Source organism: Hippichthys cyanospilos, chromosome 11 (genome assembly GCF_059441005.1).
Source record: "Hippichthys cyanospilos isolate Australia breed blue-spotted pipefish chromosome 11, RoL_Hcya_1.0, whole genome shotgun sequence".
NCBI lineage: Eukaryota > Metazoa > Chordata > Actinopteri > Syngnathiformes > Syngnathidae > Hippichthys > Hippichthys cyanospilos.
This window is the reverse complement of record NC_142379.1, coordinates 11159874-11186149: the sequence shown is the minus strand read 5'-3', so window position 1 is coordinate 11186149 and position 26276 is coordinate 11159874. Positions and strand designations below refer to the sequence as shown.

General features: G+C 39.9%; 2 protein-coding genes across 6 annotated transcripts in view; one reads left to right on the top strand and one right to left on the bottom strand.

Annotated features, from left to right (window-relative positions):
• mcamb (melanoma cell adhesion molecule b) overlaps positions 1-10148 on the top strand; it is a 32348-nt gene extending 22200 nt beyond the window's left edge. The window contains exons 8-18 of one of the 4 annotated variants that reach the window (XM_088427239.1): positions 152-287; positions 378-490; positions 1439-1580; positions 1719-1846; positions 2254-2395; positions 3412-3486; positions 4624-4674; positions 6138-6179; positions 7171-7294; positions 8123-8234; positions 8336-10148. In XM_088427239.1, the coding sequence (XP_088283365.1) occupies positions 152-287; positions 378-490; positions 1439-1580; positions 1719-1846; positions 2254-2395; positions 3412-3486; positions 4624-4674; positions 6138-6179; positions 7171-7294; positions 8123-8234; positions 8336-8338 (1068 nt within the window). In that variant the 3' untranslated portion in view covers positions 8339-10148. The remainder of the gene's footprint in view (positions 1-151; positions 288-377; positions 491-1438; positions 1581-1718; positions 1847-2253; positions 2396-3411; positions 3487-4623; positions 4675-6137; positions 6180-7170; positions 7295-8122; positions 8235-8335) is intronic. The other 3 variants (XM_088427236.1, XM_088427237.1, XM_088427238.1) reach the window with 3 other exon arrangements.
• Positions 10149-10931: 783 nt separating this feature from the next.
• cbl (Cbl proto-oncogene) overlaps positions 10932-26276 on the bottom strand; it is a 31219-nt gene continuing 15874 nt past the window's right edge. For both annotated transcript variants that reach the window (XM_088427233.1, XM_088427235.1), the window contains 13 exons: positions 26115-26271; positions 25192-25313; positions 22985-23122; positions 20859-20946; positions 20551-20682; positions 20259-20477; positions 19501-19632; positions 17058-17474; positions 16816-16904; positions 15862-16068; positions 15695-15783; positions 15410-15610; positions 10932-13971 (listed from right to left, as the gene is read on the bottom strand). In XM_088427233.1, coding sequence (XP_088283359.1) covers positions 13676-13971; positions 15410-15610; positions 15695-15783; positions 15862-16068; positions 16816-16904; positions 17058-17474; positions 19501-19632; positions 20259-20477; positions 20551-20682; positions 20859-20946; positions 22985-23122; positions 25192-25313; positions 26115-26271 — 2287 coding nt within the window. In that variant the 3' untranslated portion in view covers positions 10932-13675. The remainder of the gene's footprint in view (positions 13972-15409; positions 15611-15694; positions 15784-15861; positions 16069-16815; positions 16905-17057; positions 17475-19500; positions 19633-20258; positions 20478-20550; positions 20683-20858; positions 20947-22984; positions 23123-25191; positions 25314-26114; positions 26272-26276) is intronic.

Here is a 26276-nt window from a genome sequence, read left to right as displayed (position 1 = left end):
TTTTGTTGTTAAAAGGTCTGTGGACCTGGAAGCCTCAATGGAAGCGGGTTTACTCTATCTCAAGGCACATCTTAAAGCTACTGCTTTAATTGTCTAGCGTATACAGGAAGCATCTATTTCATGTTCATGTTTTCCCATTTGGTTTTTATAGAACGAATATACGGTGGAATCAAACATGCTCGTGCTGGAAAATGTGACTCGCCTCCACAGTGGCCTTTATGAATGCACCTCAATCGATATGGAAACGTATGAGGAGCTCTCAGGGAATACAACTGTGTTTGTTAACTGTATGTCTCCCGTGCATCGGGTTGATAAAGTTTCCTTTACCATTGCTACCACTTTTGAACTTTTGCCCCTCTGGATATCTATGTATGCAGACCTGGACAGCGCGGTGGTCCTGCCTGCTAAAACAGAACTGGCTCAAGGCGAGGACTTGACAGCAACCTGCAATGCGCTATCTTCTCTACAGACACACACTGCCTGGTTCAAGGTCACACGCAGTTTTGTCATTTTACCATTGCTTCAAAGGTCTATCTATCTATCCATCCATCCATCCATCCATCCATCCATCCATCCATCCATCCATCCATGTATCTAATTTCTACTTAAGTATGACTGAACAACTTTTTTGTCAGATTTTCATAATCCGCTTTTTAATCTTTAATTTTATTTAAATTCAAACCCAGATTTCAGAACACTTCCTCCCCATAAATTTTGGTTGCTGTTAAGGACAAAGTTGTGAGCCTGGTTTGTTCAAAAGTGATCAGTAGGAATGGGAACCATGTCGGGATTTCATCAGAAACGTGTGCAGTCATTTAGATCTATTGAACTGCCTTTGTCTGTTCTCAATGACACAGGAGCATATTTATGCTGGACACTGCACTGAACAATGGCAAAACCATCACAGATATTGGTACCTTGAAGTAAAGTATGGTTTGAGTCCAACACAGATACATAATATTGGTGCACACACATTCCCGTCTCGAAGCAATGACTACTGTAAACGCAAATTGTGGTAGAACACATGCTGACAGATAATAATTTTCAGCAATATACCGTATATCCGTTCTTCTTCTTTTAAGAGCGACTAAGATTACTGCAGTTTTACTGGGGAGCTATATTGTCTCCATATATATCTGTGTCTCTATTCTTTTGCCACAGGGAGGCTAAGGCGTGCACACCACAAGGAGCAGCACAATGTCCATTAAATTGAAGCAAAAAATGTGTCATTATTATGCTTTTATATAAAGTAATATATGCTAATATTCTTGTTTACATCACACAGCATAGAAATGGCAACTTTAACATTATATCTTCTGAAAGCAATACTTGTAATTTTCAATGTTAATAATTACTGTAATTATGATAACAATAATATTTCCCCGAGGGTGTTTCCATGCTGCTGATATGTACGACTAAAATGACTGTGTGCTTTTAGGATGGACGTGAGGTGTCGGTGGGCCATACATTAATGGTAAAGGATGCCACCTTTGACACAGCAGGGACGTACAAGTGTGTAGTGACAGTTCCTGAAATTGATGGTATGGAGAAGATGGAGACCCTTCGAGTCCATGTAAAAGGTCTGTTTGCTTGTTACCTCAGTCAAGGAAGTGTATTTGTCTACAATTGTTTTTAGTACCATTTAAATCTAGCTATAGAGGTAAAAATGATTATACAACAGTACAGAACATATTCAACATGTATCATTTGTTATTCAGGTGCACCAGAAATTATGAAACCAGAAAACACAAACATTGAGGAGAGCTTAGCCAGCACAGTGGATCTGAGCTGCTATGTGCGAGGGTTCCCATCTCCCAGTATCATTTGGACCAACCCTAATGGAGAGGTACCACTGACTGTTTTTATTCTCTACACAATGCTACCCTGCAATGCTACCCTGTTATCATACCCGAAAACGAAATTTTAGTATCAAAGCTTTTTAACAAAGTTTGTTCTTAACCTGTTAGCACAGCAGCTAACACAGCTAGCATATATGCAAAAATATTAATCTATTTTACAATTGATTTGGAACAATGTGACAGTAATTAGAGCAATATAACAATTAAATTAGTGGTCAAATAAACTAACTATTCATTTATAACAAATATAATGTATGACACGACAAAATATCGTCAAATGTTTTTCTTACAAAAAAGATTTTCCCGAATGACTCATATATTGGTAATTGTATACTTACTGTACAGAAAATGAATTTACTGATGAACTGAAGGATTGATTACTGCATCACTCCAGGTCCTGGAGTCAGCGTCCCAAACCGAGACGGAGGACGGCGTCCACAGTGTGGTGAGCGTGGAGGTGACATCCGACCTCACCGCCTTCTGTAACGCCTCCAACGAGTACGGCGCCGACGCCCTGGCCTATAACATCAAAGCGAGTGAGTTTCTGCCTGGTTTTAGGTTTTCGCGTTGGGTCCAGAATCTTGGCATCATTGTGGCTGATGTCATACGGTACCCAGTCAAAGCTTGTGAAAATTGAAGTTTGATTTGTTCAGCATGATATATATTTTAAGACACATGGTTATGGTATCGATTTATGTGTGATAATGAGACCAGGGTTACTTTTATACAACTGCTGAAAATGATCAGAGAACATTAAGTTAAAAAGGTACAACGATCAGCAAATATTGGCCGATTTTTTTCAGCCAGTTTGACTTTTGAAGAGCCATTATAGGTCCTAATAAATAATACAGTTCTTTCCGATGACAAAAAGATCTGACTGTAGGTTACGTTAGCCTGATATCCTTTGGGTTTGAGTTGAATATGCAAATTGAGATGTCACATCAAGCTAGCAGGCAAAGTAAGTCGATCTGCGAGCCACCCGCACCGCGCATGCGTCAAGCAGAGAACCTCGGAATGGAAAGGCAAAATTACAAAGCTTTCAATAGCTCATCAAGCTTTAATGTTAAGGTTAATGTACGCATATTATCACTGTCCAATTTATACTATATTTAACATTAATGTCTTTTTTTAAATAACACATGGATTTGGAGTCATAAATCATTAGCTTGCAAGGTTAGCCTGTCGGTCCCATTTCATAAAATAACTTATGAATAACTTCGACATTCACAATGCAAACCATCCACTGTTGATGATGCTTTACCTGAGGGGTGATCCAAAGTTGTTACAAAATACGGTAACATCTTTGGATAATTCTATAGCTTGCTCCAATTATGACACATGGTTCACTCCGATTACTGTACTATGCAATGGTGTCACATCTGGCTGAGACTTGCTTGAGCCTTCAGATCCCCCCTGTCTTCCTGTGGTCTGTGTCACATCCGTTATTTGTGTTTAGGCTGTTGTTACGTGTTGCCTTTTCCACTATTGTTGTGTCCCCGCCCCCTTTGTGTCGACATGCTGTGACCTCTGTCTGCCTCTTAACCTATTTCAGTTGTACACACCACAGCAGCTGCTACCACCCCTAGCGCAAGCACCAATCGCACAAGCACTTTATCCTCTTCCACAGGTAAGGCTACAGTTCATGGATCACTTGCTATAGTTTTTTTTAGTTTACGATAATATGTCGCATTGGTTTGATGACTGACGTTATTTCGACTTGAGGGTTTCAGTGACATTTTAGCAGTGATAGGCAGATGAAGCCTCATAAAGCCTTTTGGTTCAAGAAAAACTTCATTTCTTGAGGCTTCATGTGCACACATACCTCCCCTGCTGGTCAAAACCTTTATTGACATTTGAACTGTTTGTGAGGCTTCTTAGTGCACAGAAATAATCACTGCCAAACTAAAAAAAAAAAAAAAAAAAAAAAATCAACTCATGGCTCATTCATTTAGTGATGGCTAAATACAGCTTCTTGAAGCACTCTTTTCAGTCAATTGGTTTGCACATGGTTCAAGGACTTGTGTCACTTATTTCCTCTATGGCGCCATTGAGTGGCCAAGAAAACGAAGCGGTGAAGTGTACAGAATGAAAAAAATATTGTCTCTTTCACAGACTATTGCACTTTTAGCAGTATGTGTGTAGTCAAAATACTAAAAAGTAAGAAATAAAGCACAGTATTTTTGTGTACAAATAAGGCTAAGTTTGTCATCCAGCCGAGATTGACTTACTAATTGAAAGAGCACCACTCCATCAATCACATTTGGATTTATACAGCATGGATATCTCAAGTGTTCTTAAAAAGTAATGAATTGTTTAAAAAAACAAAACAAACAATTACGTTACTGGAACATCAAGGGTTCCTCAGCGATCGTTTACATGTTTTTGTTTGGGAAGGACGCTCTAAATCGGGGCATCATTTCCACTCTCGAAACATTCTCTGAAGCCCCGCTCATTCGGCCCATCACTACTTTTTAGATTATCAAGCTTTCAAGCAGTCACATCAAGCTATCGTCCTAGTCTCTTTCCGAGTCTAGTTTCAGAGTCTAGTTTCCGGTTACACTCATAAAAACCACCACATTTATTTGGCGGAGACTTGCTTGATCCTTAAAATTTCCCGTGTGTCCCTATGGTCTGTGTCACATCCGTTATTTGTGTTTAGGCTGTGCTAACGTGTCGACTGTGTGTCACTATTGTTGCGTCTGTTTCCTCCTCCTGTGTGTTAACATGTTGTGATAGCCCCTGTGTGCCTCTTACCTTATTTCAGTTGTGCACACCACAGTCGCTGCTACCACAAGCATGCTTTCCACTTCCACAGGTAAGGCCACAGTTGCTTTGCCTCACTGCGTACATCTGCAACGTATTATATTTGACACTCGATTAAAGATGGGACGTGAAGTGTGCAAGCTCTGTATGATTAGATTTTAGAGATTGGTAGTAGTATTCAGTAGCTTCAGTATATATAGTACATTGCAGTAAATTTCAAAATTTATAGTGAAATCTACAGTAGAAGACAGAGAAATGAAAACTGTTCTTCCTGAAAAAAAAAAAAAAGAGTAAAAAGTGGATGAACAACAAAGAGTAAAAGGTGGATATAAGTACAATTAGAATTTTAGTGGGCTGTTTATCGGTGCAGGTTTAGGTTCAAGAGAAGTACAGTACTTTCCTACTTTTTTGGGGGTATTCTTTTCTTGGGTTCTATCGCTTGAGGTTTGAAATGTCTGCCTTGAAAATGAATTTCCACTAATGTACAACAGTGTCATATGGGCGCCATGTCAGGATCGGCTATCCGCCAATAGCTTCATGCAACTGGAGGCGTTCTTAATCAATCAAACGTGCTCAAGTCCCCCAATGCCTTCTGAACACCCCGGATGTTGGAAATGGAAATATGATTGGTTCAAATCCTTAAAAGAAAATTAAAAGATGGTGTTGTGTCGTTTCAATTGTACAAGCTCTACAAACGAATCTGAAGGCTTAGGGAATTTTACGCTGGTGCAGCAACACACAGAAGCTGAAATCTGACTGGACAAAAAAAGTAATTACATTAATAATCATAGCCCATAAAACACGTATAGGCTGTGTGGCAAGGTCACATGCTACTGTATTACATAAAGACAAAAAAAAATGTTGGAAATAAATGTATGTAAGACTCTACAAATCGACCACATTTTAAATGCAGGACTGTTCTTTTGATGATGTTTACGCCTTCAGAGAAGGCCCTGGCGGCACAGTCTTGCTCATTGTAATGATACATGGTACGGTTACTTTTTTAGGTGCTGCTTGGTATAAAAACACTGTCTAGCTATTGTTATGGCTACATCGGTGTTAAGTGGTTTGAATTTCGGCTCTGATATCAACTCATTCACGACCATTGACGACAATTGACGTCGAAGATCTGCTTTGATAGCCTTTGATAGCTATAAAAGTGTGCTGGCAGTGAATGACTAGAAAAAATTGTTTGCCTCTAGTGTGACTAGGGAAGCAGCTGATGTTTTAAATGCTCTCACCAAGACGCCTGACTGCCATTGGGGGACATCTGGTGCTTCCTCTTGCTAGTCAGGCCAAAACATTTCTCTTGTGGTTTGCTCTTTCTTGCCAAGTGTCACAAGTGAAATTACACTGTGCTACTGACCGCCATCACGCCAGAAGCTCAGTCCTAAAATTATTTCATACTGCATTCTGTGGGTTTCAATGTATGTGAGTGGCCTTCCAGGAGGAGTTACAGGTATTCTATTAACCCTTGCCTCCCACTGATAACTGTACTCATGTGGTTTTTCCCAGTCAGAGCAGCCACCGCTCTCCCACCAAAGAAAATCCGGAAAGGTTTGTACGATATGTCACTCCGGTGCTAAAGGGTCCACTTTCTGCTCTGTCACTCCTGACAAACGAACGCCACCATTCCCAGCATGCATCAGCACACTTTACCTCTTCTACACGTCGAAATGTTAGCGCTTTCTTTTTCTCTTTAGGTTGCCAGGTTAAAGAAAAAAATGTCTATAGACTGCGGTCTATAGAACTTATTATGATGTTGTAAAACAACAGGCACCGGGGAACTTCTGGGTGGCAGAAAAGTAAATGAAGAAAGGTGATCTTAATTGAAATGTTGCAAAAAAAAAAAAAAAACCCTAAACAAACATAAAAAAAATACCATTACTTCAACAGAGAGGATATCAAAACAACTTAGTTAACCTCAAAGATCACATTGTTTGTTTTCTGTTGAAATGTGCATTCTAATAACAGTTGGGTCAAGGATAACCCATTTTTGGGTCAAGAAGGGACCAGCTGCTACTTATAAATTTGGTCCCATTTTTTTGTACAAAAAGAAGAGTTGGGTCAAGTTGACCCTAATAGCAGCCAATCTCTTTTTGACTCATAATTTATTTTAATGGAACTTTTGGGGTATTGTCAAGCATTTTAATTACCTGTAGGCCTCATCCTTGCACAAGGTCCCCAAAAAGAATGATTCCTGGCATCTGTGCTGTGATTTCTGCCACAATGTCACTACACATGACCGTGGCGTACCAGCACACACTCAACCACAGCAAGAGGCCTTCAACACGTTTGGCTAAAATTGTCATTCATTTAAATTAATTTCACAATCGCCCTGACTTGGGCAAACGCGCGTGCAATCAGAGTTTTTGCCACCCGGATGCCTGTGCGACGTCATAATGAAAAGGGTATACAGTATTCCAATGCAACATCCTTCTATGCTGCGGCATGCTGCACACTTGGCCTCATCCCACCCTGCACCTGACCCCGCCTTCCTCATTTTCCAACAGTAATGACCTTGTCCCTGTTGTGTCTTTTCCATCAGAGGGCAACGGCGTAATCATTGCGGTCATCATCATCTGCATCCTGCTGCTGGCCATCTTGGGAAGCGTGCTTTACTTCCTCTACAAGAAAGGAAAAATCTGCGGCCGCTCCGGGAAGCAGGACCTGTAAGCGCGCAATATTATCGGTCTTCTTCTCCGTTGTGTATTCCTATTCATCCGGCTAGTTTTAATAGTTGCCGTTTTAGAATATGATATCCAAAAAACAGTGATTGAACACATGTCGACGGGTAGTATTTTCAGGCATATATTCTCTAGCTTCAACAACAAAAAAAGTAGCAGAAGCAGTCAAAATTTCTACAGCACGGTGATAGCAGCATATAATCGTGATGCAGAGACTGTTTTTTTTTTACATGATATTTATGTTGTATTTATATATTTATTACTCTGTTGTATATGAAGTACAATATTATAGACTAATTCAGGGACCCTGAATCAAGGAACTCCGCACAATATCGTGATAATTATCGTATCATAAGGTTCATATCGTGGTCTGTTGATGTTTGGTTATCCCCCCCCCTATCTTCTGGTAAAATATATCTTATTTGTACATGTGCGTTTTCTACTGTGGTCATCAATGCTGACGCATTCTTAACTCATCCAATCCCAAAGACGTATTTATACGTCTTTATGGCCCACACATTCAATCCCAGACTACTAATTAAAAGATTTTTCCCTCAATTATTGGTGATAAACTGGGTCTCAAAATAGTTTGCATGGAAATAAATAATGTGCCCTGGATTGAATGTCTAAAATACGTAAAAATCCGTCTTTGGGATTGAATGAGTTAATTTTGTGTGGAATTTGCGCACAAGATTCGTTGGACATTGGTAGACAAGTTGAGAACAAGCGCAAGAGAAAACGGATGGAAGGATGACTCTCTACCCTGTGTTTTTCTTGAGCGACCTTTTGTGAAACATTTCGCTTGTGTTATAGCACCAAAGAGAAATCCAGCAAAGACAACATTGTGGTGGAAATGAAAAGCGACAACACAGAAGATGCCGTGCTCCTCGGCGTGAACGGAGAGAAACAACCCCCCGGCAACCAGGTAGACATCCGCACCATGTGACCACCAAAGATTTCCTCCGCTCCACTGAGACTCACCGTGTCGCCCCGCTTCATTTTTGCTTGTGCGTTTGTCCTGTGGAGTAAACGACGGTGAGGAGGAAGCCACTGCTGTGACCTGACAAGAACTCTCCGAGAACCGCTGAAAGTCCTCCGCAGCCTCTTCTTTTCCTGTCAATCAAAAGCTGTCTGAGACCCCAAAATGATCACACTGGGCTTGATTTCACCCCTGCAAATGTTTGTTGGAGGGCAGCAAAGTTCGAATGAGGCTTTGTATGTTTCCGATCCATCAGAGCAAGGACTATTTTTTCACTATAGTGCCATTTGAACAAGCTCTTCATCCAGTGTATATATGATGTCATCCGTGTATATATATTTCCTTATTTAAAGTGTATATTGACGCTTGATTTATGAAGAGCAGAGACAGCTGTTGTGCAAAAGTCCGTACACTGAAAATCGATGTCACAACTTTGCTTCGAGATAATTCAAACATGTTTTTGCCTTTGAGTGTTTAAATCCAATCTGTGGTTTGTCTAAAGCGTCATCACACTTCCACTGTAAAGTATAGATTTTTTTTTTCAAAACTACTATAAATGACTATACTTTTCACACCATAGGATTAACATTAGTTTTTGTTCCCTTCACGTTCTTAATATTGCATGTGTGTGTTCAAGCTTGACAAATATTATGCCAAAGAGATTATGTCCAAAGCTTTGAATATTTACATATGCAAAAACAGTTTCTACTGTGAGGACATGAAGCACAGTGATGTTCTTTTTTTTTTTTTTTTTTTTTTTGAGTGCACTGATTTCTTTGTAGTCTTCTTGCAGTTCTCTTGTGTTTCTTTAATGTGAAATCATTTTTTTGATGTGAAAATGATGGCTTATTTGTTGACTGCATGAAGGCGCCCTTTCTGTGAGGGACGGCTAGGTTTGTGTATGAGGTAATATTCTCGTGGAAAGTGAATATTTATGTGGAATAGGCCAAATTGAGGGGATCTCCCCCGTGGCTCAAAGCATATTCAATTACGGCCCTATAGAAGAAAAACTGGCGTGGCTCTTGTACTTTCGGAGATTAAAAAAAAAGAAGAAAAAACAAACTAAAATCTATTGTTGAAAAAGAAAAGGGATCCTTTGCTGTTTGCATCCAATGCTAGAAAATTGACAAAAGATTGGCCTTTGATTATATTTTATGGGTTGACTTTGGGAAAAATTCATGATTGATCTTTTTTTTTTTTTTTTTTTTAAGTTCAATTCAGCGTGGACTGGTTGTGCTCTAACTATTACCCTTAGCTAATGCTAATTTGCACTTCGCTAGACAGCAAACGATTCGGCATCCAAGTTGTGCATTCAAGACACGATTAATCCCAATTGAATCAATTAATTAATCGATTACTATTGCCACATTGCTTGTGTGACAATGTGGCTGGACTACTGAGGAGAGGACTCATTGTTACGCATAGAAAGACATCAAGGGCTGAAAGATTTGGCTTTCCTCACTACATATATTCATTTGTGTCCACTGTTGTGGACGGTCAGATAATTCTGGTCGGGACATTCTGTCCTTTATAATGAGAGCGGAACACAAGTAGAATTGCCTAGGTTGCTCATATGACATCAACATGGTTTGCTGACCTCGCTTTTGAAGATGTTTTGTGCTTGTGATATTTTCGTCCTTGAAGTCCTGCGATTTGGATCAAAATACCGGATAGTTCGAACTTGCGCAGCCCTATTGAGAAAACAATCAAGTTATTTTGGGGACTTCTTTCATTAGTCTTGTTTTTATTCAGTTAGTTGATTATGTGTGCCCCTTAATTGCCGGAAATGGACAATGTTGCCTTTTCAAACCATTTTTAAAAAAAACTTCTACTGAATAAAAGAAAAAAAAAGTTGTCAAAGGGAGTGTTTATTGTTTTAAATTAATTCATGAAGTCAGTTCATATGTTGGAGCTGCTTTTCTGAGTCTTTTGCCAAGATAGTTTGAGAGGTGGTTTAATTACAAGGTTTGAACACATGCTTTAAGAACACCCACCATGAAGATTATGCAATCAGCAGCAAATACTCTGCACATAAAAATTGCCATGCTTTGGTGACATACACAAAAAAGATAATACAAATTACTATTCCATAAGGCATGATCAAAATCCTAAATGGTGAGACATTCAATAGTCATGTGAAGGTATTTTCATTCACTGCTTTTTAACAGGATCTTCTGAGTGCATGGATTTTGTAGTTTCCTACACATATGTTAGCTATTTAATGCCTCATTAATTCCAAATAGATTTGGGATTTTACTACTGTGACATTTTTATTCAGGAACTGCTACTATACTTACATTGAATTTGTGTTTTGCCCTTTTGAACTTGTAAGATGATTTTCAGCTCATAACAGTGGAATGATATAGTGATTGCACATGCTATTTAGTTATACTTCTCAATCTGCCAAGACAAAAATAATGTTAGATAATATACAAACAAACCACTTCATCTGATTCCTCCACTTGTTTATATCGTAATTGTCCATGGTGTGAAATTGAGGGTAAATTAAGTTAGCACACCATTACCATTCAGTGCTCTGGGAATCGTGAATATGGAATTAAGGTGTTGATATAGTTACCTAACACAAGATAAAAAATATATACCCAATACAGCACATTGAACTGATTAAACAATCACAAAACGTCTCTTGCTTACACTTTTATTAACAGCACTGTGCAGTCTTCCAAAGTGATATGAGCCTTAAAACCGAGGGTGAATTTAATAAATGCCTTTTTTAAATGACTATGGTACATGGAACCACAGCTCCCTCTTGTGGCCCCATCACAATAAAGCAGTCAGGACTTTCCCTTTGCACATGCGCACAGGAAAGTCATCCCGGGTATGAAAGGGTAAACGGCAGGTAGGTGCACCTTGAGCCTGGGACACAGATGATGCAACACTGAACAATCTTGCGTATACACACACACACACTCACACACGCAGACAACAAAAGGCCTCAGTCAATCATCTCAACACGAATGGCACTGCTTTAGAAAATTATTCACAGAAGTAAACATTGTGGAGATGATGGTGGGGTGGGAGGGCAACATAATACAGGAATGTAAAATGCGAGCCAATAGCATTCTTGTCTTTTGCATGACTACAAGCACCTTTAAAGTGACAGTATCAAAGCACGATTTGGTATTCTGTGCGAGTAAATCAATACACAACAATGACGGTACAGTAAAGACTCTGTTACTCGGCATTCAAAACGTTCGTCAAGGCAACTAGGAAAACAAAAGCAGAAATGTTTATGGACCAGAATAAGCTTATTTGCTATTGTACAAGCGCAACACACATTCTTCATATGCAACGGGCATTGAAACAATGTACCTCAATGCTCCTGTGTGTGTGTGTGTTCATTCCAAGTACCTGGAAACTGCTCTCTACAGAGGTCTGCTGACCTTGAAAAATACTGTACAAGTTAGAATAAGTGAAAGAAGCTGGGGGGGGGGGGCTAAAACTGTGACTTCATTGATTCCGACTCAGCGGTTTTTGAAATGTTATTCCTGAGTTATTTTCAAGATTTGGCCCTAATGTTGCTGACAAAATCTTATTCCCTTTGCATGGTCTCAAACTCTTAAATCGCCTTTGCATTTTGCTCACTGTTGTTATGACCCCCCCCTCCCTCCCCCGTGAAATAAAAACCCAAAAAGTTCAAACACTGCAGGGTTGACAGCTCTCAAGCTGCTTGTACGTTCAAGTATGCTACATTAGCGACTGCGGGAAATGACGATACTGTCACTTTAAAGGACACCGACCAGCTTAAACAATATTCACAAATGTACTCTTAAGGCTTAATTGTTTAACACTATAATAATAGTAGCAGCAGCAGTGAAGCACTTCTGAATTAATTACAACAATATTTAGGATCATATTACAATAATATATTACCAAAATGGAAATCAATGACAATAGTTTTGTAATAACACCGCACTGAGTTGGGGACTAAAACCTGAATCAGACAGACGATGATGTCCCTCCCCCCACAAAAAAAAAAAAAAAAAAATCAGCCACCTCAGACCGCTGAACATGAGCCCCACATTCATTTCAGGTACACGTTTGAGGTACACTCAAACAATGCCAGACAGTGCAGACCTTCAATTAAACAACATAAACTGGTACCAAGTTGAACGAAGCCATGTTGGTCAAAAGAAGGAAAACCTTGTGTGGCATTTAACTATACATGCAGGATTTCAGAGCTTGAAACCTACTGTATTTGGGTTTAGCGATTGTGAATGTTTAGGATGGAAATGACATAAGAAAATGGCAGAAGACTTACAAGTTAAGACATAAAAAAAAAATAAAGGCTCTTGGGCTCCCTCTTGTGGTAAGCAAGAGAGCCACCAAGATGGGTTTTCTTTTTTTCTTAAATGGAGATGAAATCTGACACATTTTTGGGGGTGTCCGAATACAATATTGATTTCAGCTTTTGTATGACTTAGGACTTAGTAGGGTAGCTCGAATAAGTCAAAAGATACGGACCGATACCGTAACTTATAAATAAAATGACATAATTCCGAATAAAATATCTTTTTAATAAATGCTTTGGCCTTGATCATTATGAAGGTACTGGTACTTATTTTTCTCAGACAGTACAAGGTACGAAAATCTTAAACCTTTTTATCCATAAAGAACAAGTAGGTTGTTTCAGGTCTTTAAAAAAAAAAAAAAAAAACACCTTAATAATGTATTTTGCATAATGAACTGGATCAAACGTGCTCTGGGGCCTTCCTTTACTTTAAATAATTGGAAATGCATGCACAGAGAATTTATAGATAAGGGGAAAAAAAAGTTGCAACTTTCTTCTATCATTTCCATTCAACAAATAGCACAGTAAATTTGGCCAGAGTGTGATACATTTTTAGGTGTACTCTTCAAACACACGTACAAACACGCTCGCACAACGGCAATCGTGCCAATCTGAGCCATGTTCACGTCAAACCTGGCATCGTCGTTTCGACGACGGCCACACGCTTGGAGCTTGTACCAAGAGCGATACGCGAAGCGGACATCGTTTCACATACGGACTTGTATATATTACACACATTTAATATACATTTAACCATATATTAAACTTTCATATAGACATACATTTTATTCGTGAGGTCTTGGTTACATTTTCAGCCAGGCTTCCGAAAGGCGTCCCGTTTTTGACGCGGCGGGCGCCGTGTCGGGCCTGGCGAGATGCTCTTGTGGCAGTTTGAGAAGGCCGATGAAAGCGATGCTGCGAGCGCCAGCCTATTTTAAATGCCACAACTGGCAGCGGGCGTCGACAAGCGCCGGAGATGGTCACGCTGCAGGCAGCAAGCCATGCCGACGTTTTATTTATTTAAAAAAAAAAAAAAAAAGGATCAAGCCGGGCCAGGGCGAGTCGGCCAAGTGTGCTATGTGAGAATGTGCGCCGTGGAGGGAATGGAGACGAACTCTCGCAAGATGTTCTTGGCCATCTCGATATTGTTCTGTGCAATCATCAGTGCTTTCTGGATGTCCTGGTACGAATATCCCTGACTCATGAGATGCTCGATCTCGCTGCTTATCTGAGGGTTGGCGTCTCCTCCCGTCGCCCCGCAACTGGGAGGGCCGGGGACCGGCGGGACTGGGCTGGGTCGACGCTCCGAGTTGATGCGTCTTGGGAGGGGCTTGGGCGGTCTCTCCGGGGCTTCCGCGGGCTCTGACGCGCCTGAAGAAACAAGAAAGAGACGGAGAGACTAAGCGGTCTTAAAAAAAGAAAAAAACTGTGGTTGGAGGAAACACAGCTAAACGTGACCATTGTGGAGAGAAGCAAAGTGATTCAAATATGAGATGAGAAAACGAGTTGCTCTGATTCAGTAGCGTGACTGCGTGCGGCTGGCCAAAGTCTACAATTAGGGAAAAGCAGCAGAACGCAAAGTGGGTATTTTACTGAGCCCGACAACAACTCAGCCAGCCTTCATTTAGAAACAAAAGTACAATTACATGGAAATGGGAACGATCAAGACAAAAGACGACAACCACCCACCCTCCAAAAAATATGGAACAAAAATTTACTACGGTTTGAGGGAACTAGCCTACCATTGTGAACTCCAAATTTTGAGATTATCCATGAGATGTGCAATACCCGTCCCCAACCTCCGACTAAAAACCCTGCCGGATCGTTTTAAAGACAAACCTACCAGTTTCCTTGAAAAAAGCAACTTGATATTTTTCTCGTTTGGAATTCCTAATTAGTGATCATAAAACCTCTGCAAGGCAGCCACCCATTCTCGGACTGACTTCTATCATGAGAACTTAGCAATAAGGCCGGGTATCAGCTCGACACTGATACTGTACTTGTTATCAGTACTAGCCTGTCCCTACTTGAGAGATTTGCAAAGTAGAACACAAGCCATAACTCTCGTGTTTGAGCTAAACAAGGTGTCGGTATGTGCCAGTTGCTACATCTTCAATATTGTTTAAAAAAAAAAAAAAAGTGATCAAAATAAACTGGTTGTGATCAGATCACCTAGACTGAAATCATGAAAAATGATTAACCAATAGAAAAGAGAAAAACTTTGCAAATAAAAATCTGATGTGTTCCAGGCAAAACAAAAACTGACTTATTCAGAGACTACAATAAGTGAAATGTACCCCAAATAGCCGTGGTTCATCCTCAGGTTACGAGAACGCGATAAGGGGATGCGTGACATTTCAACTGGGTTTCTGCAGATATCAGCAAATCTAATTTCATGCTTCTTTAATACGGTGACAGAAACAGTACATTTTTTTTTTCAACTCAAGAGCAAATTTATTTAAATATGAATCAATTGATTGCCTAGTTGTATTATAGTGCCCGGTTTACAAAAGGTTATATGCTTTTAAATTGTTATGTTTTGTGAGGAAGCACATTAGTGGCATTTATCTAGCAGATGAGGCAGAAATAAAACAAATGATGTTACATGCTCCATCTTCTGGAGTTCTCGCCTAAAAAACAATAAGAGATGCCACTGCAAATGTACTTTTTCTCTCTATAAAAATTATTTTCCCTAGTTAGGGGGTAATTATTTGAAATAATATTTCACAGGGGGTACATCATTGTGAAAAGACTTGAAAGCAGGGACCTTTAAGACTACAGAACTCGTAAACACTGTAAAACAACTTACAAGCTGCCACGGAGGATGAGCTGGACGAGGAGGATGAAGTTGATGAGCAGGATCCCCCCAGTTCCGAAATGGCCCGTCGGGTGGGGGGCATGGGCAATCGCGGTTTAGGGAAATCGTAGCCGTTGTCCTCGTCCTCCCTGTCCTCCGCGGTGTGCTCCCTGGGGCCGTTGGTCATCGGCAGAGGGGGGAGCTCAGAATAATCTGGATTGGTGAAGATAAGACGAATGCATCAGGATACAGCAGAGATGATGTACGTCCTTCAGTTTATGATTGCGGTTTAGTAACCTGAATCTCTGGCTTGCTGCGACCTGGCCTGGATGTTGTACATGGCCTCGTACATTGGTGGGCTGTCCTCCTGCTCGCCTAGTGTCTGCCTGCAAACATAAACAATCAGATCTGAGCATCATCGGCACCACTGCCAAGTGATCATGTGAAGCAAGTCATTTGAGTACCGCGGGTTGAAGCTAATAGTTTGAGTCTGCGTCTGAATGGCAAAGAGAGGCTGAGGTTGCGGTGGCCTCGGGACAGGGGGGCTTTCCCCTATAGGTGGTGGCGCCATGTGGGACAGGACGGGTCGAGATGAGGGGATCATGTACTCGGACTCCTCCTCGCTGTCGCGAGCCTCCTCGCCTGTCGCTGACCTCGCAACTGAAGACGGTCTGGGACATAAAACATACAGAATGCATTGACTTATGAGGTAGGTTTGTTCCATGGCCACATTCTTTACTCAAAGAAATATTTCTCAACACATCTTTTGCTACTGAAATGAACGAAAATGCTACTCATTTGTTCTAGGCCCCCCAAAATGTATTGTTTTTTAAGTAAAATAGTACTTAATAGTAATGCAAAACACAATAGTATCGTAATTTAATATAATTTCAAGAATTACCCAATTCATGCATTGTCTTATATTCAATGCAACTCGACATTGTGTTACTCCTTGTGGTGTGAGTGCATTTGCCACCAGGGGGGCAGTATAGTACTTAGAAAGATTTATAGCTATGTTATCTTGCACTTTGTAACAGCATTTAGCTTGTGAACTTTTGTATGGCAAATCTATGTGATGACAAAATTCACAGCATGAATTTTTTTTTTTATTTTATTTTGAAGTGAACTTCAGCTGTGAATGGCAATAAACAGCTTGAATAAAATGCTATTTTGAAGAATTATTCTCTGTCATCTGCTGTTTGTTGTCAGGTTCGCAGCCATCGAGAACAAGTTTTTGCTTGCAACTCAAGACAACAACAATAAAAAACAAACTCAAGTGATTACCTGACAATCAAAATGTTGAGACAGGCAAACGAAATATTTTTAGACTGCAAAGCAAAACGTTAATCTAGAAAAGTCTTTCTGTGAGCCGCTGTGTTGATCTCTAACTTCATGAACATGCGTCTTAAAAGAAATACCTGCTTGCCAGTGTGTAGATGGCATTCGCAGAGGACGACGGCTTGACTTTAGGGTTATCATAATCATGTCCAACTGTTGAGACAAAGTTCTGAAAAGGAAACGGAAGAAGCTCAGAAAATGTCAGTGCAGTCAGCCAAAGGAAATGATAATGTTAATGTAATACAATTGTGAATCTATCGGTCAACTCCGCATGATAATATTTGCTGAAAGTGTGGGTGTGGTATTCCGCGGTCGTGCTAACCAGCTGGTGGTCCAAACTGAGAGAGTTATTGTTCTTCTGCGGGTCTGTGCGTATGTCTAGAGCAGAAGGCAGCGCCAAAGGGAGGGAGTGTCGGTTGGAGAGCTCCCTGACACCTGCACGAATGTCCACACCCACAACAGAGACTTGACTGGATGAGGAAGATGAGGAGGTCGAAGACGAGGATGTCGGGGCTTTGGGAACAGGCCGGGAGTTCCAGTCGGTGGGCGGACGGTTTGGGGGCGCTGGAGGCAGTTTATCTCTGGGAGCATCGCCGGGTGTGCAGGGTAAAGGTCGTCTCTGTAAGCGCCCTTCCGAGCACGGGGCAGACGTGTGGGGGCGGTCGGGAGGAGGTGGAGGGGGGAGATCCCTCAGAGCTGGGGGAAGAGGCAGGGGCTTGTCTTTGTGATGAGATGCTGCCTAGAAAGGACAGTGAAATAGACAACTCATTAGTTTTGCTTGTTGTTTGGATTAGGGTGTGTGTGTGTGTGTGTGTGTTTGCAAAGTGGAAAATGCATACCACGGGCAGAATTTAAGAAAAAAAAAGACACATATACACACGGTCTTGCCATTATGACGCCAGTGCTTTTCCTGGTGTACCACCTTGTGGCCAAATGGCTGCTGCTAGCTATTTGTGTGCTTAAAAACACTTACTGATTTAGTAGTTAGTGGGCTTTCATGACAATATCAGCAATTGGAGCTTCCCACAAAAATGGAAAAGGAATGTTGTGACCTTCCCAAAAAGCACAAGGGCTGTATTAGCCATCCATTCATCCATCCATTTTCTAGAGTTACTTAGCCTCACAAAGGTCACAGGCTTGCTCGCGCCTATCCCATCTGACTTCAAGTGGTATCTGAGAATATAATCTATCACTACAATTTATTGTGGCTCGGTTTAAGGTGTTCAAATTTTAACCAGTAGGGAGCAGTCAAGCATAAAACGTACCCAGTTTCCTTGTAGAAACAAATTTGCAGGCAGTTGCATTCGTGTTTACTCAAGGAATATTGTTGAATCATCCTCTGTATGTGTCTTTAAGGACACTATTACATGTTTAATGTACATATAACCCTATGAAAGTGGGAACTAGATCGTAGTTAGTTTTTGTTAATCTTAAATGTAATTACTGGCACTACTACTAATCACGATTGCTAACCGGTTTAGCAAAGGCAAATTTTGCTGGTCTAAAAATTCATACCTACAGAAGAAAATAAATAATGAATAGTTATATCCACTCATTTCAATTTTAGATTACAAAGAAAAAAAATAACTCACATTCTACCTGGTATGATAAAAAGTGTGTGTGTGTGTGTGTGATGATTACATGATCGTTTGAACAATCGAAAGGATAATCCATTTGAAAAACGATGGGATTGTGACATCCCTATTTCTGATGCAAACACAATATGTGCTGTTTCCTTCATCATATAAGAGTGTATCTGGTACCATTATTCATCATTCAAAAGGTTCATCAGACACAGTTGGTCAATCTGATGAGGTTCAACGTTTCAAAAGTTGAGCCTTTTAAAAAAATAATGAACTGAGAATACATGGTGATGGATAATTAAAACAGATGCCCTTGGATAGCTCTTTTTCTCACAGAAATGACAACGCAATTTAGAGTGTTGTGTTACACAATGACATAATACTTTAAATCCTAATTTCTTGAGCTTTGACAAACTGATCATGTGGGAAACTAAAATTAACATAATAAATTATACTAAATTATACCAAAATAAATTATAAAATTATACTAAAATATTCCTATCCAGGGACATTTTCAGCATCCAATTATTGCAGAATTAAGTAATTACATAGACCAAATTTGATTAGCATACTCTGTTTCTGATTAAGGGCTGATAAAACTTTGGCAATTTTATAAAATGCAATGAGTCTAGTCAAAGCAACATCAAACAAATATTCTGTGTACGTTTGATTTGTGTAGACCTCATGGTCGTTAGCAACCATCAGGAAGATAGTTCGGCTGAGCACAAACCATTGAAAAAGAGAAGGGTAAGGCAGTTGGTGTGGTAAAACTCTGCCACACAGCAACAGAATGCTCTCACTTCCTCTTAACAACATTGTTGCCATTGGTTGACTCAGAGCTGTGAAAACAGCCATTCTACAGCACAATATGGGCCATTTCCTGAAAGCTTACTATCTGCATGAGCCATATTTAGAACTGTAACTGGCGTAAACAACTCCCTCTCCAAGTACACTTACTTTATTACCTCTACAAAAAAAAATTAAAAATAAAGTGATCGACCAACTGCTGCGTGGTACAGAAAAATGCTGAGTGGAGAGGTTACCTTAATGTGAATGTAGTTAAATGTCCCTAAGATGGCAACATGTTGCGTAAAAATGAATATTAAAAAATATAACAATACATAATGTGTTCATACCCAATCTACAGTTATAAGAGTCATATAGTTTCCCTCTTCCACTGACCTTTGTAGTGACTCCAGGACTGGAGGCACCAGGTGGGTTCGGGGGTCTATGTGGTAACAAGTCCAGTCTGGGTGGCACGGGAGGAAGAGAGGACTGAGGGGTGATGGACATAGGCGATGGGGGACGTTCCACCTGCATCACCCATACAAAACACAACTTTAATGTTACAATAAATAGTTTACTGACTGTCAGGTGTTCTAATCTTAGATAACTCAAAAGAGCAAACCACTTCCTCAAACTGGATGACATAACAGAAAATTAATTCTTCTAACAGTCAAAATAAGACATTAACTTGCAGCTTAAATGTAATCATGACAGTAAATCAGTTTCTAAACAAAGTTCATTTCCCCAAAACATGAAATATTTAGGTAGCAACAACAAAAATTATGACCCATTATAGGTAAACACCAAACATATAGATAGATGATTTCCAAAATAAGTCCAAAATAAGTGAGGCCATGAAACAAAAACAGTGTTTACCCACTCCACCTAAGACAGTGTAAAATATGAATGTAGCATCCCAGCGGCAGATAAACGAGGGAAACTTTACCGCAAATGATATCACGGGGACCATAAAAAGGTACCATTAAAGACAAAAATGAAAGATCCTAGAGAGGAGCTTCAACTTTTGACGTACAGTGAAAATTAAAAAAAAAAAAAAGTATTTTATCCACAGACACCATTCAGGTACACAATGGGAGGAAAAATAATGACTCAGGCATATTAAAATAAAATAAATACAATTTACACAAAGCTACCTTTGTACAAGCGAGTTTGCTCATCATTAGGTGTGGGTCTTCAAGTCTGTCGTCATCATCGTCATCATAGCTAGGTGAAGGCGCACCCTCTGCTCCGAAAAGAGACCTGCAGGAGCTCCCGCTGTTGTCCTTGGGGTCAAAGGGATCCACAACAATATGCTCGGTACCTTTAATCTCGCAGCGACAGAAAGGGCAGCCTGTGCCTTGTCCCTCGGACTCCTGCGATGGTGGACACGGGGTAAGGAATGTGTATTCGCCCCGTCAAAGACAACAAACCCACAAACTCTACTACCTGCCATGCTGTGAGACAGGAGGTGCACATTAAATGACCACAGGGCTCGATTTTCACATCCTTGTCATTCTCTGCACAGATTTTGCACAGCTGGAAGGTGGAGCCCATCTCACAGTAGAGTTCATATTGCTCCTGGAGTAGAGAGGAAAAAGCAACCATGAGCCCTCAGGGGCCAGGAGTCAATATCACTGAAAAGAGCCCAGGCAATATACCCTGCGCAATAGGAGTGTGTTATTTTTTTCTAGTTGAGTGACATTTGAAAAAATAATATTTACAATCTCTTAAATCAAAAAGTGCGCGGGTCTGACCTGTGTGACTTTAATGTGGTCTTGTGGCGACGGTTCACACAGTCCTGTCAAGTCTGGATTTTGGGGACGGCCATCGGGAAATAAATAGCTGGAGGCGAAGATGCACAAAAAGTGATTGGTAATACGCAGTGTGTCAAAGACATTTCATGGCTGGTATCACAACTGATAGATTTCAAACCCAAACTACAACGTACACATTTTCTACTTCAGTGTGGTTCCCAAAAACAACCTGTATATCTAGCAAGAGATCTTGGGGCCTTCGTGTGGCAGAACGAGTTTATCTTCAGTTCCTGACTGAGAAGAGCATCGCCTTACGTGCTCAACTCCCCATTCTTGCGGCCTGGCTCTGTGTGAATTGTTTCCAGTCTTTCCAAAGTTTAAGGGGGTCATGCAAAAACCTATTTTGAAGACATGGATGACCTCAACATTGCCCTGATGACTGTACAACTGTTGTTATTGGAAGAATCCTCGCAGGACAATATGAAGTGCCAAAAAAGACTTGAAAAGTATATTAGACCTCTTGGGAATTACTTCACAAAAAAACAAAAAAAACAAACAAAAGTAGTTTGGATTTGATATATAGTGTTTGTGACACGGATACTGGAAACTTTGACACACCACATATAGTGTACTAGATTTTTTTTCAATCATTCTGGATGATTATGGTTTTAATCAATTTTAACTGTATAAATAAACCCAACTAGCATCTATTTAAAGGTTTGATTTAAAAAATAAATCCTGTAGAAAATATACAAACAAAAATAATCACTTTTAACATAGACCTAACATTCATAGCTTTTGCGAAAACTTGCCACAGTAAAAAGAAAATATTTTGTATATTATTAAGTTGATAATCATTTTTCATGTACAATGTATACATTTAAAACACGTTTTTATTGGCAGTCGACTGAAGACGACATCACCTGTGTTCAAGGCTTGGTTAATACCCAATCATGGCACACCCTGATTGATTGCTTACCTGAAGCTTCAACAAATGTGATGCCATTTCCAGTCGACAGCAAGTGAACAAATTATATTGATAAGTATGATTTGTATGTGACAAATAATTTAGTTGTTGAATTTATTCAAATCGCCAAGCAAATAATTTATTATGTTTTTACGAGTACAGACACTCAGGTACTTATTTTCCAAATATTTTCAAGTGTTGGGCAAAAGGAGTGTCTAAAATGGCTGGTCTGAAAGAGATATTTATAGACAAATATTAACTGTTTAATGTTTAAAAAAAAAGGCTAAAAAAGTGAGCTATTCCTTTAAATGCCACCATTATGAAGTTAGAAACGATTGTCTTTCAAACCACCGATCCAGCATTCTGCCACTTTTGCAAATCTCAATTTCACGACTAAGCTCATTTTCAAAACTTCAATTTTTAAACTGACAAATCAAAATAAGTCTATTGCCCAGCCCTAAGCAAAACACGCAAAAACTACTAGTCATTACAAGTAATAAATATTTTTTAATTTTGTTTTGGTTTTAACTCTTTCAGTGCCATGAACAAGAACTTTAGTCTTGTAAAAGGAGACAAGAATTCTTAATCATCTATGTTTATTTTTTTTAATGAATGGAGAGATGACACTCGTGTCCAGTACTCCCCTTTAATATTATGCCAATAGAGCACTTTACTGTTATTTTGCCATCAAAAACATATTTCATTCTTTTTGTTCATGTTTTATCAAAGGGAAGAATTGTTGAGATGTTTCAGATGCTACTAAAAACAAGTATTTATGTCACAAAAAAAGCTTGGTGTCACTCAAATGACCTATTTTCAAAAAGTGATTACTAAAGAATGGAATAAGATAGCATTTTACAATCTTTTCTAGGAAAAAAATGGAACCCAATCCTTCATGGTACCACCAATATCTACATAGTCATACAAAAAAACATTCCGTCGGCCTTAGAAGATGCTCGAAAATGCTTTTCAGATCACGCTTGTCACTGAAAGAGTTAATAGTGGATTAAATGAAGTGAAATTTTTTCTCATCAGTTACTTAGTCAGCAAGCTACTTTCATGACTGCTGTGAAATAGGTTATGAGTCAGCTAATGGCGGGCTTAAGACTTGCATGACACTTTTCTGTAAGCATGCCAAAGTTAATACTTCTGGACTCACAATCCTTCCCTGAAGCCATCTATGAGGGCCTGGAAGAGAGGTTTATTATGAGGAATGGTCTGGAGAATGTTTCCATCCGCCGTCACGTAGCCGATGGCCCACTGGCCCAGCCGCGTGCAGCTCAGCCGGAAGATGTAACTGAAGAGACGGCAATGAGGAAAAAAGAAAAAAACATGGAGCAATGGATAGGCGGCCAGATTTGTTCACACTGTTTAAATGATGAGCACATTTGGGGTGCAAACAGACGCTGCAATGATGCAGTATGACAGCACACCATCTATTGACGTCTGTAGCAGCCGGTTAAGTGATACACTGTTGATTTTGGGCATAGTGGCTCTTAGGTGTTATAATGGCAAGAACTGCACTATATATAAATTGTTGCGTCATGACGTTCGCACCAACCTGGTGGGACGTGAACGTCACGCCACTCGGGCTGGCCAAAGCAGTGACATCGTCTTTCAGTGAACAATCAAGCTATTGATGCTAGGTGCCAGTACTACGCTGTATTGCGGTCTCATTCACACACACACACACACACACACACACACACACACACACACACACACACACTTCACACAAAGACATACTCATAAACATGCCCACCCTAACGCCTGCTTGTCACTGCATCTATGCAAATCAAGACCTAACAAAATAGTCTCTGCAAAGACTGTCGCACAACACAATATACAGGTATGTTCCAGAATAAAGTGATATAAATGTGCACTGAAAGGTGTCCACAGCAATTCAATTTTTAAACATTTCACCATATTGCAGCTTAAAAATATATTCAATAATCTCTTGGTGCAAAATTCTACCAAAAAAAAAAACAAACAAACAAACAAAAAAACATGACAATGTGAAAATAACGTTTTTTTTTTTTTTTAATTTTTTATTTATTTTAATTTGAATAGAAAACTGAGAAATCACATTTACATCAGTATTCACAGCCTATTTTGATCTACCTTTGGGAACACTTACAGCCTCAAGTCTTTTTGAATATGATGCCACAAGCTAAGCACACCTATTTTTCGGCAGTTATGTACATTCTTCATTGCTGCAATTCTCAAGCTCCAGTTGGTTGGATGGAAGATGTCAAGGCATAGCCATTTTCAGGTCTCTCCAGAGTTTTTCAATCTTCAAGTTTGGGCTCTGGCTAGACAACTCCAAGACATTCACAGAGTGCTTCTAAAGACAAGCCTTTGAGAACTTGGCTGTGTACTGTGAGTTGTTGTCCTTCGCAGCAGTCTGAGGTTGAGAGTGGTGTGGAGCAGGTTTTCATCCAGATTATACCTGTATATTGCTGCATTCCTTTTCCATTTAATCTGACTAGTCTGGCAGGTCCAGCTGCTGAAAAACATCCCGATAGCATGATGCTGCCACCACCATTCTTCACTGTAGGGATGGTATTGGCCTGGTGATGAGCTGTGCCTGATTTCCTCTAAACATGACGCTTGGCATTCACACTCAAGAATTCAATCTTTGTCTCATCTGACAAAAAAAAAAAAATGTTTCTCATGGTCTGAGACTCATTAAGGTGCCTTTTGGCAAATTCCAGACAGGTTGCCACGTTCCATTTACTAAGGAATGGCTTTCGTGTGGTCACTTGACCATACAGGCCTGATTGGTGGATTGGAGCAGAGATGGTTGTCCTTTTGGAAAGCTCTCCTCTCTCCATAGAGGAATGCTGACAGAGTGACCATTGGGATCTTGTTCACCTCTGTGACAAATACCCTTCTTCCCTGATTGCCCAGTTCAGACGGCAAGCCAGCTCAAGGAAGAGTCCTGATGATTCTGGTGATTTACATATAATGGAGGCGAAGGTGCTCATTGGAAAGTTCAAAGCAGCATTTTTTTTTTTTTTCTCTACCGTTCCTCAGGTTTGTGCCTGAAGACAATTAAGTCTTGCAGATATACAAACAATTACTTTGATTTAATGGCTGGTCTTTGTGCTGACATGCACGGTAAACTGTGGGACTTTATATAGAAAGGTGTGGACTTCGAGCTGCAGAAACATCAAGGCTGCTCAATGGAAAAAGGATGCACCTCTGCTTGATTCTGAGCTTGTCATAATGGGGTATTGTGTGTAGAATTTTGAGGTAAAAGGTTAATTTAATACAAATAGAAATGAGGCTGTAAGATGAGGAGCTCTGTAAATACTTTCCAAATGCACTGTAGTTGGTGACAAATAATGTGTTGGATTGTCTCACCTGCCAGGCTTGTGAATGAACTTTTGCAGTCGCGCTTTAACCTCATCGTAAGTAAGGAAGGCCATGTAACCTGGATGTGTGACAGCCAAGCTGTTCCAGTTCCGTAAAAGGGATGACCAAGGCTATGAGAGAAAGTTTGACGAATCAATGGACAATGCTTACAACTAAAATCACATTGAAAGTAGGAGAAAAGTATCATTTTTAACATGAAGTTCTCCTTTCTTTGGGCCATGTCGAACACATCTTATAATTAAGAGTACAAAGAAAATAAGCAGAGATATCTTGCTATGTTTCAGAGTAATCGACAATGTCCATCGCACACCTCAGAGGTGAACGGTAAGCATATCATTATTGGACAGCACAAAATTTTCACTTTCCATTTAGAATTTCCAGACATTAAAAATGCTTGAGGAAGTGTTGTAAGAAAATGTAAAAAAAACAAAAAAACAATGTTTTTAGGCTTTGATAATCCTGTTAACTAGGAATTGTAAAATGAGAACATTTGAAAAAAAAGTATGACATAAGAATTTAAGCAGCAACGTGTTAATAAGTAAATGATTGCAAAACTTTAAAAGATGAGTATGCTTTGACGATAAATCCGCCTTCTGACCTTTTTCCTGTGGCTTCTTATTATGCAAACCCCGGGGAAAGTACCAGTGTTCTGGTTGCAAGGCTCAAAATACACAGAGACGTCGCATTTTAATGTGGATTTGATTAGCACCCTCCTGATGAGAGGCATGACTCATGTCTAAATGTCATCAAATCTGCATAGGTATGGATAATAGCAAAGATAAGCTTCGGGATGGAAACGGAAAGGTGGAAGAATTCAGGAGAGCAAGTGTATAGTGACGGTTTTGCATATTTCAAAATTTCATAAAAATTTGTATTTAATAATTTCATAAAAATCCACCATGGTTGACTACCTGGAAAAGTCTGGTGAAAATGTCGAACTCAAAAACAGAGATGTAGTCGTTGCATGTGAGGTCGATGGTGGACTTGAGGGCCATGGCCTCCAGGCCTGAGCTGATTGGATGGAATTCGTGAAGAGACTGACGGAACACCTTCCAAGGCACGATGGTCCTTTG